The sequence below is a fragment of the Biomphalaria glabrata genome, chromosome 4, assembly GCF_947242115.1.
Source record: "Biomphalaria glabrata chromosome 4, xgBioGlab47.1, whole genome shotgun sequence".
Classification (NCBI taxonomy): domain Eukaryota; kingdom Metazoa; phylum Mollusca; class Gastropoda; family Planorbidae; genus Biomphalaria; species Biomphalaria glabrata.
In genome coordinates, this window is record NC_074714.1 from 54,115,368 (window position 1) to 54,129,899 (window position 14,532).

The 14,532-nt window shown below is 40.3% G+C and overlaps 2 protein-coding genes across 3 annotated transcripts in view; one reads left to right on the forward strand and one right to left on the reverse strand.

The window, feature by feature from the left end:
- The window catches only part of LOC106076242 (uncharacterized), a 153,789-nt gene that overhangs the window by 56,469 nt on the left and 82,788 nt on the right, over positions 1–14,532 (reverse strand). The window lies entirely within an intron of this gene.
- The window catches only part of LOC106056692 (uncharacterized), a 33,251-nt gene that overhangs the window by 9,215 nt on the left and 9,504 nt on the right, over positions 1–14,532 (forward strand). Inside the window, exons 1-2 of one of the 2 annotated variants that reach the window (XM_056025567.1) lie at positions 868–983; positions 13,945–14,233. In XM_056025567.1, coding sequence (XP_055881542.1) covers positions 14,016–14,233 — 218 coding nt within the window. In that variant the 5' untranslated portion in view covers positions 868–983; positions 13,945–14,015. Of the gene's footprint in view, positions 1–867; positions 984–13,944; positions 14,234–14,532 lie in introns of those variants that run through there. The other variant, XM_056025566.1, reaches the window with a different exon arrangement.

The following is a 14,532-nucleotide window of genomic DNA, read 5'->3' on the forward strand; positions in this document are numbered from 1 at the left end:
TTCATCTCAAGTTGCATTCGTTAATATTGTAATAAAAGTTATATTTAGTTCTGTCAACAAAAGAAGTTATTCAAGTTATCTAATTTTTACAAGTTAAAATGTAATACGCCTGTAGTGGTTTAGTTGTCCACCAGCAGTTTTGGAGCTACACGCCAACGACCGCCTACACCACCTAACATAGCTAAATGGATTCACTAAAATCTTCAATAAAAAGTTTAAGAAATTTTAACGGAATTCGAATTCCAGACCCAAGGTTCGAAAGTCCAGAACTTTTCCCACCTAGCCTCAATCAACGACTTAAATAGCAATTGCCCAAGTATTTAATGGCGTTGCTTTAAATTCACCGATCCATTTGGACCCCCCTGCTCTTCTATACAGGAAGATTTAAAATAAACTTCTTTTTAAAGAACTCTTCTATATATGCGAGACAACTATGATCTCCTGATATTTACAGTAGCGACAGCCATACACAAAAACTGCTTACGTCATCTTACGTTGAGCGAGGTGTGCTTATGAATAAATTATGGTTTTTATAGTGTTTACGAGCCGAAATAGCTCGACTAAAGCATAGTGTGTGAAGCATGTATGGTGTGTCGGCATATTAAATGGGTATATACCACTGTATATGTGTGTTCCGAGACAGGGAATACAATATGGACTGTATTTTGCACATAGTCTCAGTGGCGTAGCTAGGTTGGGGGGAGGAGGGGGGAGAATTTGAAAATCCCCCCGGGCCCCACTAGAGGGGGGCCCCCCAAATGAGTATTTTTTTACAGTAAGAATTAAATATTACGCAAAATGCAAGGGCCCCCAAAGAGGTCAATCTCCCGGGCCCTCAAACGATGAAAATTTTTTAGCTACGCCCCTGCATAGTCTGTTCATTCATAGCATTGCCAATCTGTGTATCCTAACCCCTTATAGTTCTTAGTAGCCGACAAGAGTACATTCTAGAATCTAGATGTTTTAAGCTTTGAATTAAACTTGTAAGTAGAAACCTCTACTAAATACTTTCATACTATTAATGTAGTCGAAGTAAGGGTATTTTGTAACTTTATATATATAGATATAGTTAATCCAATCTCGCATGAAGGCATATACATAATGTCAAACCATTAACCTGTGCTCTGTTTGCCTATAGGTGGTATAGGATATAGGTTTGGGCCCACATTGGCTAGGGGCCCACGGAATTCGTTCCACGAATATTTCAATCATTTTTAAGAAAAAAAAGCAAAGGAAAAATTGCCTTATGTTGGTTACAAGGGGCCCCATATCTCAAATAGCTTAGGGCCTTATCAAGTGCAAGTGCGGCCCTGCTACTAACGCTCAAAAATCCTTTACGAAATGAAATAAATTTGATTTTTTTTTACAAATACCTATAGACTTTTTACATCAGTATACTAACTTAGGGGTGAAGGGGGATACCTGGCGCCATAATACCGGGAACTTCGGGCAGATGGAGCTCGTCAGCCTAGTAAGGCAGTTCATCTAGGAGAGGGGTATGACTTCAAACCCCCGCTGCCTTGCGGTACCGAGGCTTCAGGAGACAACCTCAAGGAGAAATCAGGAGTGAAGCCCCTTAGGCGTTCGGAGTATCAGCTATGAAATTCCCTCCGGCAACTTCCGCAACTGATTTGGTGCCAAATGTAACGCGAACCGTATCTTTGGATCACATCAGCAAGGTCGAGAGAGGAATCATGGGCCACCCATGACCCCTTTATCCAAGGCCCAGGAATGCGCCCCGGAGAGGAAACTCTGGTGCTGCTGCGAAATGGCTAAAACAACGCGGGAGACAATAGTGATTCTGCCCCGTCTCAAGATTAAACCAAAACCAGTGACTCATCTGGGCGCATCCATTGCCTTTCGAGACAAAAGGAGCCATATATATATTCTAACTTGAAACACAATTTTAAAATGCAAGATTTCAAAGATTTTCAAATCTACTTTTCATGCACTTATTTCTAGTTGCAGTCTTCCGTTTGTCTCTTGGGTCTCCCCTTCCATCTGCTACAAAGGCGTAGCAAGGGTGGGGGGAGGAGGGGAGAGAATTTGAAAATCCCCTCCGGGCCCCCACTTGAGGGGGGGGGGAGCCCAAATGAGTGTTCTTTACGTAAAAATTAAATATTACGCAAAATGCAGGGGCCCCCAAAAAGGTCAAACCCACGGATCCCCCCAAACGATGGAACATTCCTAGCGACGCCCCTGATCTGCTAGTTATTTTTTTCTAATCCCAGCCCTTTCAGTTTAAATATAATTATTCAATTATTCTCTATAATTAGCATCCACGTTGATACTATTTAATCATTGAAACAAATCTATTCACACACAAACACACACACACTGTGATGCTTCAATTATGGCTCATTGAAACAAATCTATTCACACACAAACACACACACACTGTGATGCTTCAATTACGGCCCATTCGAAACTTCTTCCCTTAATTTATATAAAAAAAAAAAAAACTAACCCTTTCAGACCCTGCGATCTATATTGCAGGTCCTCTGGTTTTATGGCTGACGGTTAACGAGGATGTCATGTGGCCAGCACAATGACCAACCTCCTTTTGCTTCTCCCAACTTGTTTAGGTACTCCTTAGAGTTGGGTGGAATCAGGGAATCACCGAGGTTCTAATCCGGGGCCCTTTCGGATCAAACGCTTCACCACCCAGCCACCACGACCCCAAACCAAGTAGATTGATTCATATAATGGTTTGATTCATATATTGGTTTGATTCATTTATTGGTTTGATTCATAAGATGGTTTGAAGCAAAGGGAATATATAATGGTTTTATTCATATAATGGTTGGATTCATATAGTGGTTTTATTCATATAATGGTTTGATTCATATAATGGTTGGTTTGACTCATATAAATGGTTTGATTCATATAATGGTTGGTTTGACTCATATAAATGGTTTGATTCCTATAAATGCTGTGTATGTTTTTCGCCGACATTTGTTACTGAAGAGATTCAGATCTAAACTGATTGTAATGGGGAAATATAATTATCTTCTTTATGTCGTTGCATTGTTAACAAGAGAATAAAACTGACGACTACAATGTTTCTCGTTGGTAACTAACGCCTGGGTTGTAGACACACTTCTTGTCTGTCAGGCCCGCGTGTCTTTTTTAGAACGTGATGGGGCATTCACACCGCCAACTTTTTCCCATTTCTCATTAGTGGTCATCTCGGGTCATCTCCACACCTGAACACAGCTGTTGGTCACTACTAATAGGACCTGATTGTTACATGTATATGATTTACTGAAATTCTATGTGATGACAGGTGTCGCATCATTAGGCGTTCGCTTGTGTGTTCTATTGCTTAAGTAAAGTTCCCTTTCAGACCTTGAGGTCTATAGGGCAGATGATGTAAAGGTCATCTGTTTCTGTGGCCTACGGTTAACAAGGGTGTCATGTGGCCAGCACAACGACCAACCGCCTTTGCTTTTCCCTAACTAATGTCAGGTACCCATTAGAGCTAGGTGGACTCAGAGGCGCCCGACGATCCCGAAATTAAAAATCCCAGTCTTCACCAGGATTCGAACCCCGGCCCCCTAACCCTAACCCTTACCGCTCAACCACCGCGCCCCGTTCTGTTGCTTACATTACCGAAAAACAGGTGGAAGCCCTGGGGAGAGGGCGCTACAAAGCTAAGAATTTAGATCCGAATTTCAGTCATGCCAAAGCCAAATGCATTCTATCCAACAGCCGTTGTTCTAATGATGTGTATGAGTCAGTGTCAACTACTTCACTCAGAGCAAGTACCAGGCATTCACGTGTAAAGTACGCTGAAGCACAACTCTTTGGATGGTGTCTGTTTATGATCACAATCACAAGTTGATGTCTGTTTATGATCACAATCACAAGTTGATGTCTGTTTATGATGACAATCACAAGTTGGTGTCTGTTTATGATGACAATCACAAGTTGGTGTCCGTTTATGATGACAATCACAAGTTGGTGTCTGTTTATGATGACAATCACAAGTTGATGTCTGTTTATGATGACTATCACAATTTGGTGTCCGTTTATGATGACTATCACAATTTGGTGTCCGTTTATGATGACTATCACAATTTGGTGTCTGTTTATGATGACTATCACAATTTGGTGTCCGTTTATGATGACTATCACAATTTGGTGTCCGTTTATGATGACTATCACAATTTGGTGTCCGTTTATGATGACAATCACAAGTTGGTTTCCGTTTATGATGACAATCACAAGTTGGTGTCTGTTTATGATCACAATCACAAGTTGATGTCTGTTTATGATGACAATCACAAGTTGGTGTCTGTTTATGATGACAATCACAAGTTGGTGTCCGTTTATGATGACAATCACAAGTTGGTGTCTGTTTATGATGACAATCACAAGTTGATGTCTGTTTATGATGACAATCACAAGTTGGTGTCTGTTTATGATGACAATCACAAGTTGGTGTCTGTTTATGATGACAATCACAAGTTGATGTCTGTTTATGATGACAATCACAAGTTGGTGTCTGTTTATGATGACAATCACAAGTTGATGTCTGTTTATGATGACAATCACAAGTTGGTGTCTGTTTATGATGACAATCACAAGTTGATGTCTGTTTATGATGACAATCACAAGTTGGTGTCTGTTTATGATGACAATCACAAGTTGATGTCTGTTTATGATGACAATCACAAGTTGGTGTCTGTTTATGATGACAATCACAAGTTCGTGTCTGTTTATGATCACAATCAAAAGTTGGTGTCCGCTTGTGATGACAATCACAAGTTGGTGTCCGTTTGTGATGACAATCACAAGTTGGTGTCCGTTTGTGATGACAATCACAAGTTGGTGTCACAATCATTGATTGTTCGGGGATGAAACAATTTTTTTTTAAGATTGTGGGAGTCCATAAAGTTTTGAAAAAAAAATGCCGCACAATTATCAGATTTCTGTTGTTTCTGGGTTTAAAACGACGGTGCGCTGTACCGTCATTTTAGGGAGTCCGGGGAAACGGTGCTGCATATCTTGCTTAATTGTCTTTAGCTACGTGAACTGTTGGCGTTGGGTATTTAGAACGTCACTAAAAATCTGCTGCTGAAGACAAACGCAGGCGGCGAAAAGAAAATCTAAATCGACCACCTGCGGACAATGGTTATGTTTGCCGTGGATGTGGCGAAATATGTAGGTCTCAGCTGGGGCTGCGCAGCCAAGGGGAAATACTGCATTCCTCACTAATCTTCGGACTCGAAGACTGGCCGTATAACTTATATAGATAGGTATGGGAGTCACGAGACATTACGCCGACCAGCAATGTTTGTTGCCAGGTCCCTTCATGCTCTGTTGCCAATCGGAGTTCATAGCAGGCTCGAAAAAAAACCTCAAAAACAGTAGCTTACTAAAATGTACTAAAATATCAAATGCATGCCTCATGGTATCTGGAAATTGAATAGAATCTGGCCTACAGTTGAGTTTACTAGCTCGCCCCGGACAGTTTCAAAGCTTCTTTCTTTTAAATGATCAAGATCGAAACGTGAATGATACTTGAAAGATTTATTCTCTGCTGAGGAGGGTCATCTATTTCTATCCCTTACAGCAGCGGTTCTCAACCTCTTAAGCTCGGCGACCCCTTTTTACAATCTCCCACTCTGCCGCGATCTCCCCCCCCCCCCCACCAGACACACACAGCAATAGAAGAATAGACAATAACAATCCTTATTTTTGATGGTCTTAGGCGACCCCTGGCAAATCGTCAATCGCGACCCACAGGTTGAGAACCCCTGCCTTACAGTGTCCAAAGTTTAAGAACCCCTTGTGAGCAAATAAACACAGTATCTCGGGACTTTGAACACTCTCGACTTTGACCTAATCGAGCTTAAGGTCGCTGACCTCATCGAGTATTTACTGTGTCTGGTAGATCGAGGCTTAGTAATGTAAAAGCTTGAGTAAGCGGATTATAGTTTATATATATATATATATATTATCTTACTTCTTTGTTACATTAAAATTAGCCATCTCCCCGTTTCCCGAACAAAAAAAACATACATAAATAAAATATCTCTTAGTTGAATCTTTCGTATTTGTATCTTTTTTTTTTTATACGAGACTTATTCAGGTCTTTTAAGATCACCGTTAAACTAGACGGGAGGCCGGTCGCTGAACGGTAAAGCGCTAGGCTTCCGAACCGGGGGTCCCGGGTTCGAATCCTGGTGAAGACTGGGATTTTTAATTTCAGGATATTTGGGCGCCTCTGAGTCCACCCAGCTCTAATGGGTACCTGGCATTAGTTGGGGAAGAGTAGAGGCGGTTGGTCGTTGTGCTGGCCACATGACACCCTCGTTAACCGTAGTCCACAGAAACAGATGACCTTTACATCATCTGCCCTATTGACCACACGGTCTGAAAGGGGAACATTACACTAATCATTTACCTGTTAACATCAATGGTGTTAACATCATGCAATGCCATAAGAAAATGTCTGTTCCTTGTAAAAATGTACAAAATAATAATTTAAAAAAAAAAGGATAAATGGTTACGTGTCAAGGTTGCCACTGAAATGTAAACAGGAAGTGTTGTTTTTTTTTTATATACATACTTCTGCTCCTATTATCTTCCGGTTTCTACACAGAAAAGTATATAAATGAAAGGAGATGGATCTAATTAAAAATGGAATAATTTTGATTCATCTCTTTACTAGAAATTTCGGTTTAAAGGACTATTAATTGGGAAGATAAACTTATATCTGGGTACATTCAGTTCATAAGTTTTAAGCTATATGTTCAGTCTATTTTTTTGCGAATTTATGATTGAATTTGAATTATAAATGGTAACTATTCCTTAATATAAAATGTGTGTTCGATCTTTTGGTGTTTTCTACTTGAAGGATTCCGTTGTTTTATTTTATAAAGGAGCACAGTATATCTATACCGTGGTGACTATACCTAAACAATAACAAGATGGTTAGACAACATGAAAGAATGGATCAGTCCTTCTTGACGTTATCTCGGGGATATCAGATGACCGGGAAGAGTGCATGGATTTGGTTACGCGAACCATCACACCACCCCCGTGACGCAAGGACAAATGAGAGGAGTAAACAAAGAGCATACAATTTGATATCGGGTCGTCAGATTTTTAATTTCCGAAAATATCAAGAAGTATATCAAGAAGTATATCAAGAAGTATATCAAGAAGTATATCAAGAAGTATATCAAAAAGTATATCAAAAAGTATATCAAAAAGTATATCAAAAAGTATATCAAGAAGTATATCAAGAAGTATATCAAGAAGTATATCAAGAAGTATATCAAGAAGTATATCAAAAAGTATATCAAAAAGTATATCAAGAAGTATATCAAGAAGTATATCAAGAAGTATATCAAGAAGTATATCAAGAAGTATATCAAGAAGTATATCAAGTAGTATATCAAGAAGTATATCAAGAAGTATATCAAGTAGTATATCAAGAAGTATATCAAGAAGTACTGACCACGCCATTCCCTTGTAACTATTAAGCGCAGTAGCGGCCTTAGGGGCCGGCAAGTGGGGCAATCGTCCCCAAGCCCCTCGACTGAGAGGGGCCCCGCAATTGGAGATTCCTTGTTACCGTTAGCTTCGAAAACCAAATCAGTTCTCATACACTAGGATTTGTTAAACTTGGTCAAAATTTTGTTGCAAGTCTTAGGGTTCTTCTTTCTAATTGATAGTTACTTAACGACTCCAGCAGGTTTGGAAGGAATTATTAGTATCTAGTTTGTTAATTTCTCATCATACAATAGTTTCTGAATCATAAGTACTAACGTTAAAGGCCAAATCATTCGATCAGAACAATTATAATACAGTATGTAATGCAGTTAAACTACCAATAGTACAGTACGTATGCAAGGTACTATGCTTGTAACAAAAAAATAAGCGTAAGATCGGACGAGCCCGTTAGCGTGATACGGTACGTGTTATTAGTCTTTGCTTATGGCTCAAGGCCCCGCATATGACACTCGCCCGGGGCCCCGCGCACTGCTAAGGCCGCCTCTGATTCAGAGAGTTGAGTTTATAATTTCACACGAGTTTGTTTACATCCCACACACCCCACTGTCTACGCTCCTTAAACTGTCAGTGTTACTTCGAATCGCTACAGCGGCGCCCCAAGCGTGCATTTTGAGAAGCCTTAGTTAGCACACTAGACATAATTACTATAAAATAGTTCACCAAATGTCCTCCAAAAGTTGATTATCATTATCACACCAGGACATGCCAGCTCCCATTGAGAAACACTCAGACATTTCCTGTTAATGCACATGTAGCCAGACACCAAACAAACCAGCTCTTAATTGCATTGAAATGCTTCATCCTAGAATAATCTAAGGGTTGTCTCTAGTCAGTGGTTCTAATAATATTTAATCAATAAAACTGATTCTCACCCAGCGGCATAGCTAAAGTGGGGAATGGGGAGGGGTCCAAATTCGAAAGTCTTCGACCCCCCCCCCCTGGAATGTGCCCCCAAACGAGCGTCGGAATTTTTTTTTTTTGCATCGAATATTAAATATTATGCCTATCTCATGTGATCTCTGCAATTCATGTTATATGCGTTAGTGACCCTGTTGTATGTATTCCACACAGATTAACTCTTTCCGGCGAGGTTACCCTCAGGAAGTGACCTGAGTTACATATTATTAAGTTATATATTTATGAAGTACATCATCTCATGCCATGATGTCGAATGTGAAGATGCAAGGGGCACCTAAGGAGGTCAAGCCCCCCACACCCACCCCGGGCCCTAAATCTCCAGCTAGGCCACTGCTCCCACGTGACCCCAAAACACAAGGGTAAAGCTTTAACTCTTTCTCTCCTAATCGACTATACCATCGTTGATTAGACCACATCAAATTAAATTAATGTTTGATTTTTAAAACTTTATTTTAATGTATAAAGAGCATGCATTTCCCTTTAATTATATACCAAATAAAACATTTTCTGATAACAAGCGAAAAAGTTATTGAAGCTCAAGCATAACAGCGTAGTGGAATACTACTGAGCAAAATGAATACTATCGAAACGTAGAAAATAATTACGGAGAGAAAGAGTTAAAATATGACTACAGATCCCTTACTAAATGACGTTATAACCAATTGCGAGCAATCCTATCTTCTAATTGATGTAGCAGGGTCTGCCACGGTAGTCGGGTCTCATATAATCAGGCTTTTGGTTATGCAGCTTTTTGATAAGTAGCTTTTTGATAAGTAGCTTTTTGATACAGAGTTGCTAGATGATCAATGAATACTGTATGAGGGTCGGCAAATCACTAGGGGGGGGCGGGGAATAACCGGAGTTCGAATCCCGATTATGATCAGGAATATTAACCCTCAAGGTGCTGAGCTGTTTTACAATGAGTGCATAGAAAATGGAATGACAATTCTGATGTTTAGAGGCTAAAACTACCACACGCGTTTTAAGGGTTAAACTGACGTACGACTAGAGCTGAGCTGTGTTTGCCGATCTACTTAAAGGCTGTATAGACACCAGGGGCGGACTGGCTATATGGGCATTTGGGCAAATGCCCGGTGTGGGCCGGTACCCAAATGGGCCGGTAGGGCCACCGAAATGCCTGATCGAAGTAACTATGGCACATATCAAGTTGTTAAAAGGTTGTATAATATCCTTATTATGTTATTATTATTATTTTTATAAAAGGCCCTCTGAGCGTCGGGTTTAAACAAAAGGTCTTTCACAGACATTACAGTGTAATACTCTTTTAATCAAACACATTTTCCGAAAATAAAATGTAGAATGTAGGCAGTGCTACTAGTAGGCTTCATCTTTTTAGGGCCTACATAATTGCTGATTTAAAAAGGCGCTATATTGCTTAATAAGATATAGAGCTCACTGTATGCATGCATATCGATACATTGTCAAACTTAACAATGATTTTTAAGGACCGATACACCTTGACATGGATGCCCATCACATGATAGAGAATATGTGGGCCGAATTTTATAGAAATGCCCGGGCCGATTTTGACACCCAGTCCGCCCCTGATGGATACCTTCTCCAGTACCCCCTCCCTACCCATAGTGTATGAAAGTCGAGATATTCAAACATATTTTTTTAAACTTGTTTACAATAAAATATATTTTTCATGGTACTGTTGTCTTATCTTATATAATACAGACGTTATTTCAAAAAAGAAGATGATTACGTCCTACGCGTCATGCATTTAGTCGTGCATATTAACCAATGACTTAAATTCTGCCAAGTCACTGGTTTTCCTGGCTAGCTCAGGCAACCCATTCCATGCTCTAATAGCACTAGGGAAGAAGGAGTATTTGTACAAATTTGTCCTAGCATATGGGACGAGGAATGTGCCTTTACCTTTATACTGTTGTATCATACCGGTCTGGTATTTGGGCGCTTTATATAACTAAGACATGTTCCTGTGTGATGGTAATACTTCAAATTCATTCCAAAAATGTTCAGAAATACACGAGGACCTATCATTGGCAGTCTAAGCTTCACATTACGGGCCAAGTGTCGAGAGTCGCGCTGAGAGAAATACCTGGCGCGTTGTGTAGTTTAACCTTTAGCATAACGGAAATCATATCTTATACATATTCACACACACACACACACACATATCCCAGGATCCTTCTACCAGAAGCTCACCCCTCCCTTACTGTGGTGGGACCAACATACTCCCTCAAACTTTCAACAACAAAAAAAAAAACAAAAAAAACTGATGGCGACCAAAGTTCTCACTCTGGGCGTCTCAGCCGAGGTCTACTAAAGATTGTAGTGTCTGCGCGTTACCGTAGCAACCCCAGTGTGTTTACATAAGGTGTCTTCGTGTATGTCTGTCAGGATGTCACTTCCGGTAACATCTTGAAAACACATTCTTATATTTTTGCTGTCACCTTTTTTTTAAGTTCGAAAAGGAGAAATAAATCGGACTTGTGATGAATTCTTTATTTTTCAAACCTCAAATTCTCATTAAGGTGCACTTTCATATTATTTCTTTTAATTTTATATATATATATATATATATATATATATATATATATATATATAAATATATAATATTTTTTACATGCTTAAAGGTATCTAGTGCTACTACCGAATTCTCTTGTTAAGGTAAACATATACATTTCGTATATAAGTTTTAGAACAGGTATCAGCATCTCAGCATCAGATGGATCTAGAAGATTGTTAAAGGTTGTTATTGTATACTTAGTTAATTTCTACGACTTATTAAAGTATAAATCTTTGTAAATTTATAAAGGCTGGACGTATTAGTTAACGGAATGGCAGCCTGGTCATGTGGCTGCCTGGTCACGTGGCTGCCTGGTCATGTGGCTGCCTGGTCATGTGGTATGCGAGCTGGACTTTCGTTCAGTCGTCTGGAAGGTCCATGCCCGCTGCCATCCGAGACCAATCGGTTAGGGTCTCATAGTAGGTCTCAATACTGACCTGCTACGTCACCACCTGTGGGCAGCTTAAACCAATAGCGGGTTGCCATGTCACTGGTATGTAAGGCATGGCAATGAGCTATTTGTCGCCAATGCCCAGATAGTGTGACGTGGCAGGTACTTTGTTGACGCCTTCTGTAACGAAGGTCTCGTGCCATCCCTCACCATTCTGTCGGAGGTTTGGACTAAGAAGCAGACATTTTACAGCAAAATTTCCTTTTGCCACTGTGATAGTAAGTGTATGTGTTTTGAGTGGCTGGTAGTGCAGTGTGTGTGTGCCTGTGTATGAAATGACCAGTGGACCATGAGTGTACATGGTTGAGTGGACAGCAGTGTGTCAGGACTGTGTGTAAAAGGAAGTCAGTTTAGAGAACAAGTGGCTGGAGTAAAGACCATAAATAGAGACGAATAAAATCATTGTGTTTATTGAAGCTCATGTTGGTTTAGTGTCTATTACAGCCACATGAAGAGAGTGAAAGAATGCATCTAATGGGTTGCCTGAGTCAGCCAGGAAAACCAATGACTTGCCAGAATTTAAGTCATTTATCAACATGCATGACTGGAATGATTTAGGAACACGCGTAGGGCGTAATCATCTTCTTTTTTGAAGTAGAGTCTGTATTTCATAAGACCTGTCTTTCTGTCCAGCGTTTGACACTAAGCCCTTTGACCTCCTAGTGATCTTTTCACTTCTCTAAGTCAGCTGACCATTATACTAGGTGGGCAATACAAAACTGGACACTCTCAATTTATTGATTTCTACAAGGTGGTCAACACTGCGGGGGTGCGACGCAGGTCGTAAAAATAAACATAGTCTATGGTCATGTTTAAAGTACAACATATGAGACATGCACACACATGCACACACATACGCACACATGTACATACACATATATACATACACATATATACATACAGACACGAATTCATGAAAGGTCACGTGTACCTGATCAACAATACTTAAACAGCAACACAGCGTGAAGGTGATATCCATAACAACCAAAATATGTCTTTTCTTAATCTACCGCAGCATCTTCACACACCATACACGTAAGTTTATCTCCCCCGCTGTGTGCTAGATAAGCACGCTTAGCGTGAACAGAGTGCCAGATGTAGATATGCCAATAGAGCCTATTTTCCCGCCACCAGAGGTCGTCACAGTAATCCATAATATACAACGTGAATGTACGCAAACATGTGTACAGCTCTGCCTCCAAACATTCCTACAGTGGAAAAGCAGTACGCAAATCTGCCTGACCTGGAAACCACTGCGCAGTTCATCTCGGATGACTAGAAGAAAGTGTTTTATTGACTTTAATAGCTGGAAATTTGGCGGGAGCAGAAGTGAGTCCAGTTTAAACGAATCAGGAAGCCCATGGTGTTTCATTTGACCAGCATGTTTTAGGGCTATCATGGTCGTCCACTTTGTTTACAAGTAGGGGCCCTGAGTTGGCAATCCCCCCATAATTTATTAGAAAGGGGCCTAAAAAGGCCATTTTTGTCATTGGCACTAAGGAAGGTTTGTATGAATGTATGGTCAAAATTGTGTGATTTGGTCAGTTGGAATGAAGGAAAGAAAGACCGTAAGTGTGTAACAGATTGAAGAGTTTGTTATATTGTGGGGTTTCTAATGCAGAATTATGTTATATATGATGAAGACTCAGTTTGTTTGTTTGTTTGTTTTTTTATTATTTTTTTTGTGTGTGGATTTTGTTTGCGTGAGAGTTTTAACGGACACGATACAGCACAACTTAAGGCCGCTAGTGGCGGGTTAACAGTTCACATATAACAGAAATTTAAAAAGCAGAACCCGGTGTGTCGTCATGTCCTGCTGGATGTCCTGGCTAGGACTTAATACATGTCCTCTTCTATTCTGAACTAAACGTCTTAAACTAAATGTTTTGTAAAAATGTTGTACATTTTGTCGGATGTGACTTTAAGATTTAAAGATAATTACATCCTGGCCAATACTTCCCATAGGACGGTAGGGTGGCAGCGACCAGAGTTTGAACCCGGGACCATACAAACCACCGAGCGAGAATTCAGAGTGCATAATACTCATCGACCAGACAGCCATAAAAAAAATATTGCTGAACATAATCTTTTTTTGACATTGAAATGTATTTTTTCCTTTTTTAAATAAATGCATTGAGACTTTTTATTAACTTTGTATTTTTACCAATCGAGTGTAAATAATGAGTCTACATAATGAGAACCCTTTCAGACCCTGTAAAGGACATTGGATTTTATGGCTCACGGTTAACGAAGGTGTCAGGTTGCCAGCACAACGACCAACCGCCTTTACTTTTCGCCAACTAATGTCAGGTACCCATTAATGCTGGCTGGACTCCCGAAATTAAAAAAATCCCAGGCTTCACCAGGATTCGAACCCAGGGCCCCGGTCCGGAAGCCAAGCGATTACCACTATGCCCCCCCCCCCGCGCCTCCTCTACATAATAAATGAGCATATTATGTATTTCATTTTCTTTATTTATTTTGCTTTCAGATGTCCATTAAGGACAACCTGGCACTGACCAGTCCATCATGAGTTGATGTAACGTTACCAGCCTTTGGGCCATGGCGAACTACATCAAACGGCTTAAAGGCTACCTGGGCCCCCTGTTGATACTGTATACGGTTCTGGTCACCCTCTTTCTGGCCCAGACCGCCTGGAATGACGGTACTTTCGGGGGTGTCGTCTCCCATAGGAAAGGCCAGGCCAAGTTTCTGGACGTCTTGGTACAGGAGGAGCGTCGTCACTTGAAGAGTGTTGAAAGTATTGTGCAGATCAATGGGTAGGTTTCTCTATTGTTTACAGGCTTTAAGTAGTGCTAGAGGTCCAAATCCGTACTAATCAATGGGTAGGTCTTTCTTTTGTTTACAGGCTTTAAGTAGTGCTAGAGGTCAAAATCCGTACTAATCATTGGGTAGGTCTCTCTATTGTTTACAGGTTAGTAGTGCTAGATGTCCAAATCCGTACTAATCAATGGGTAGGTCTCTCTATTGTTTACAGGTAAGTAGTGCTAGAGGTCCAAATCCGTACTAATCAATGGGTAGGTCTCTCTATTGTTTACAGGTAAGTAGTGCTAGAGGT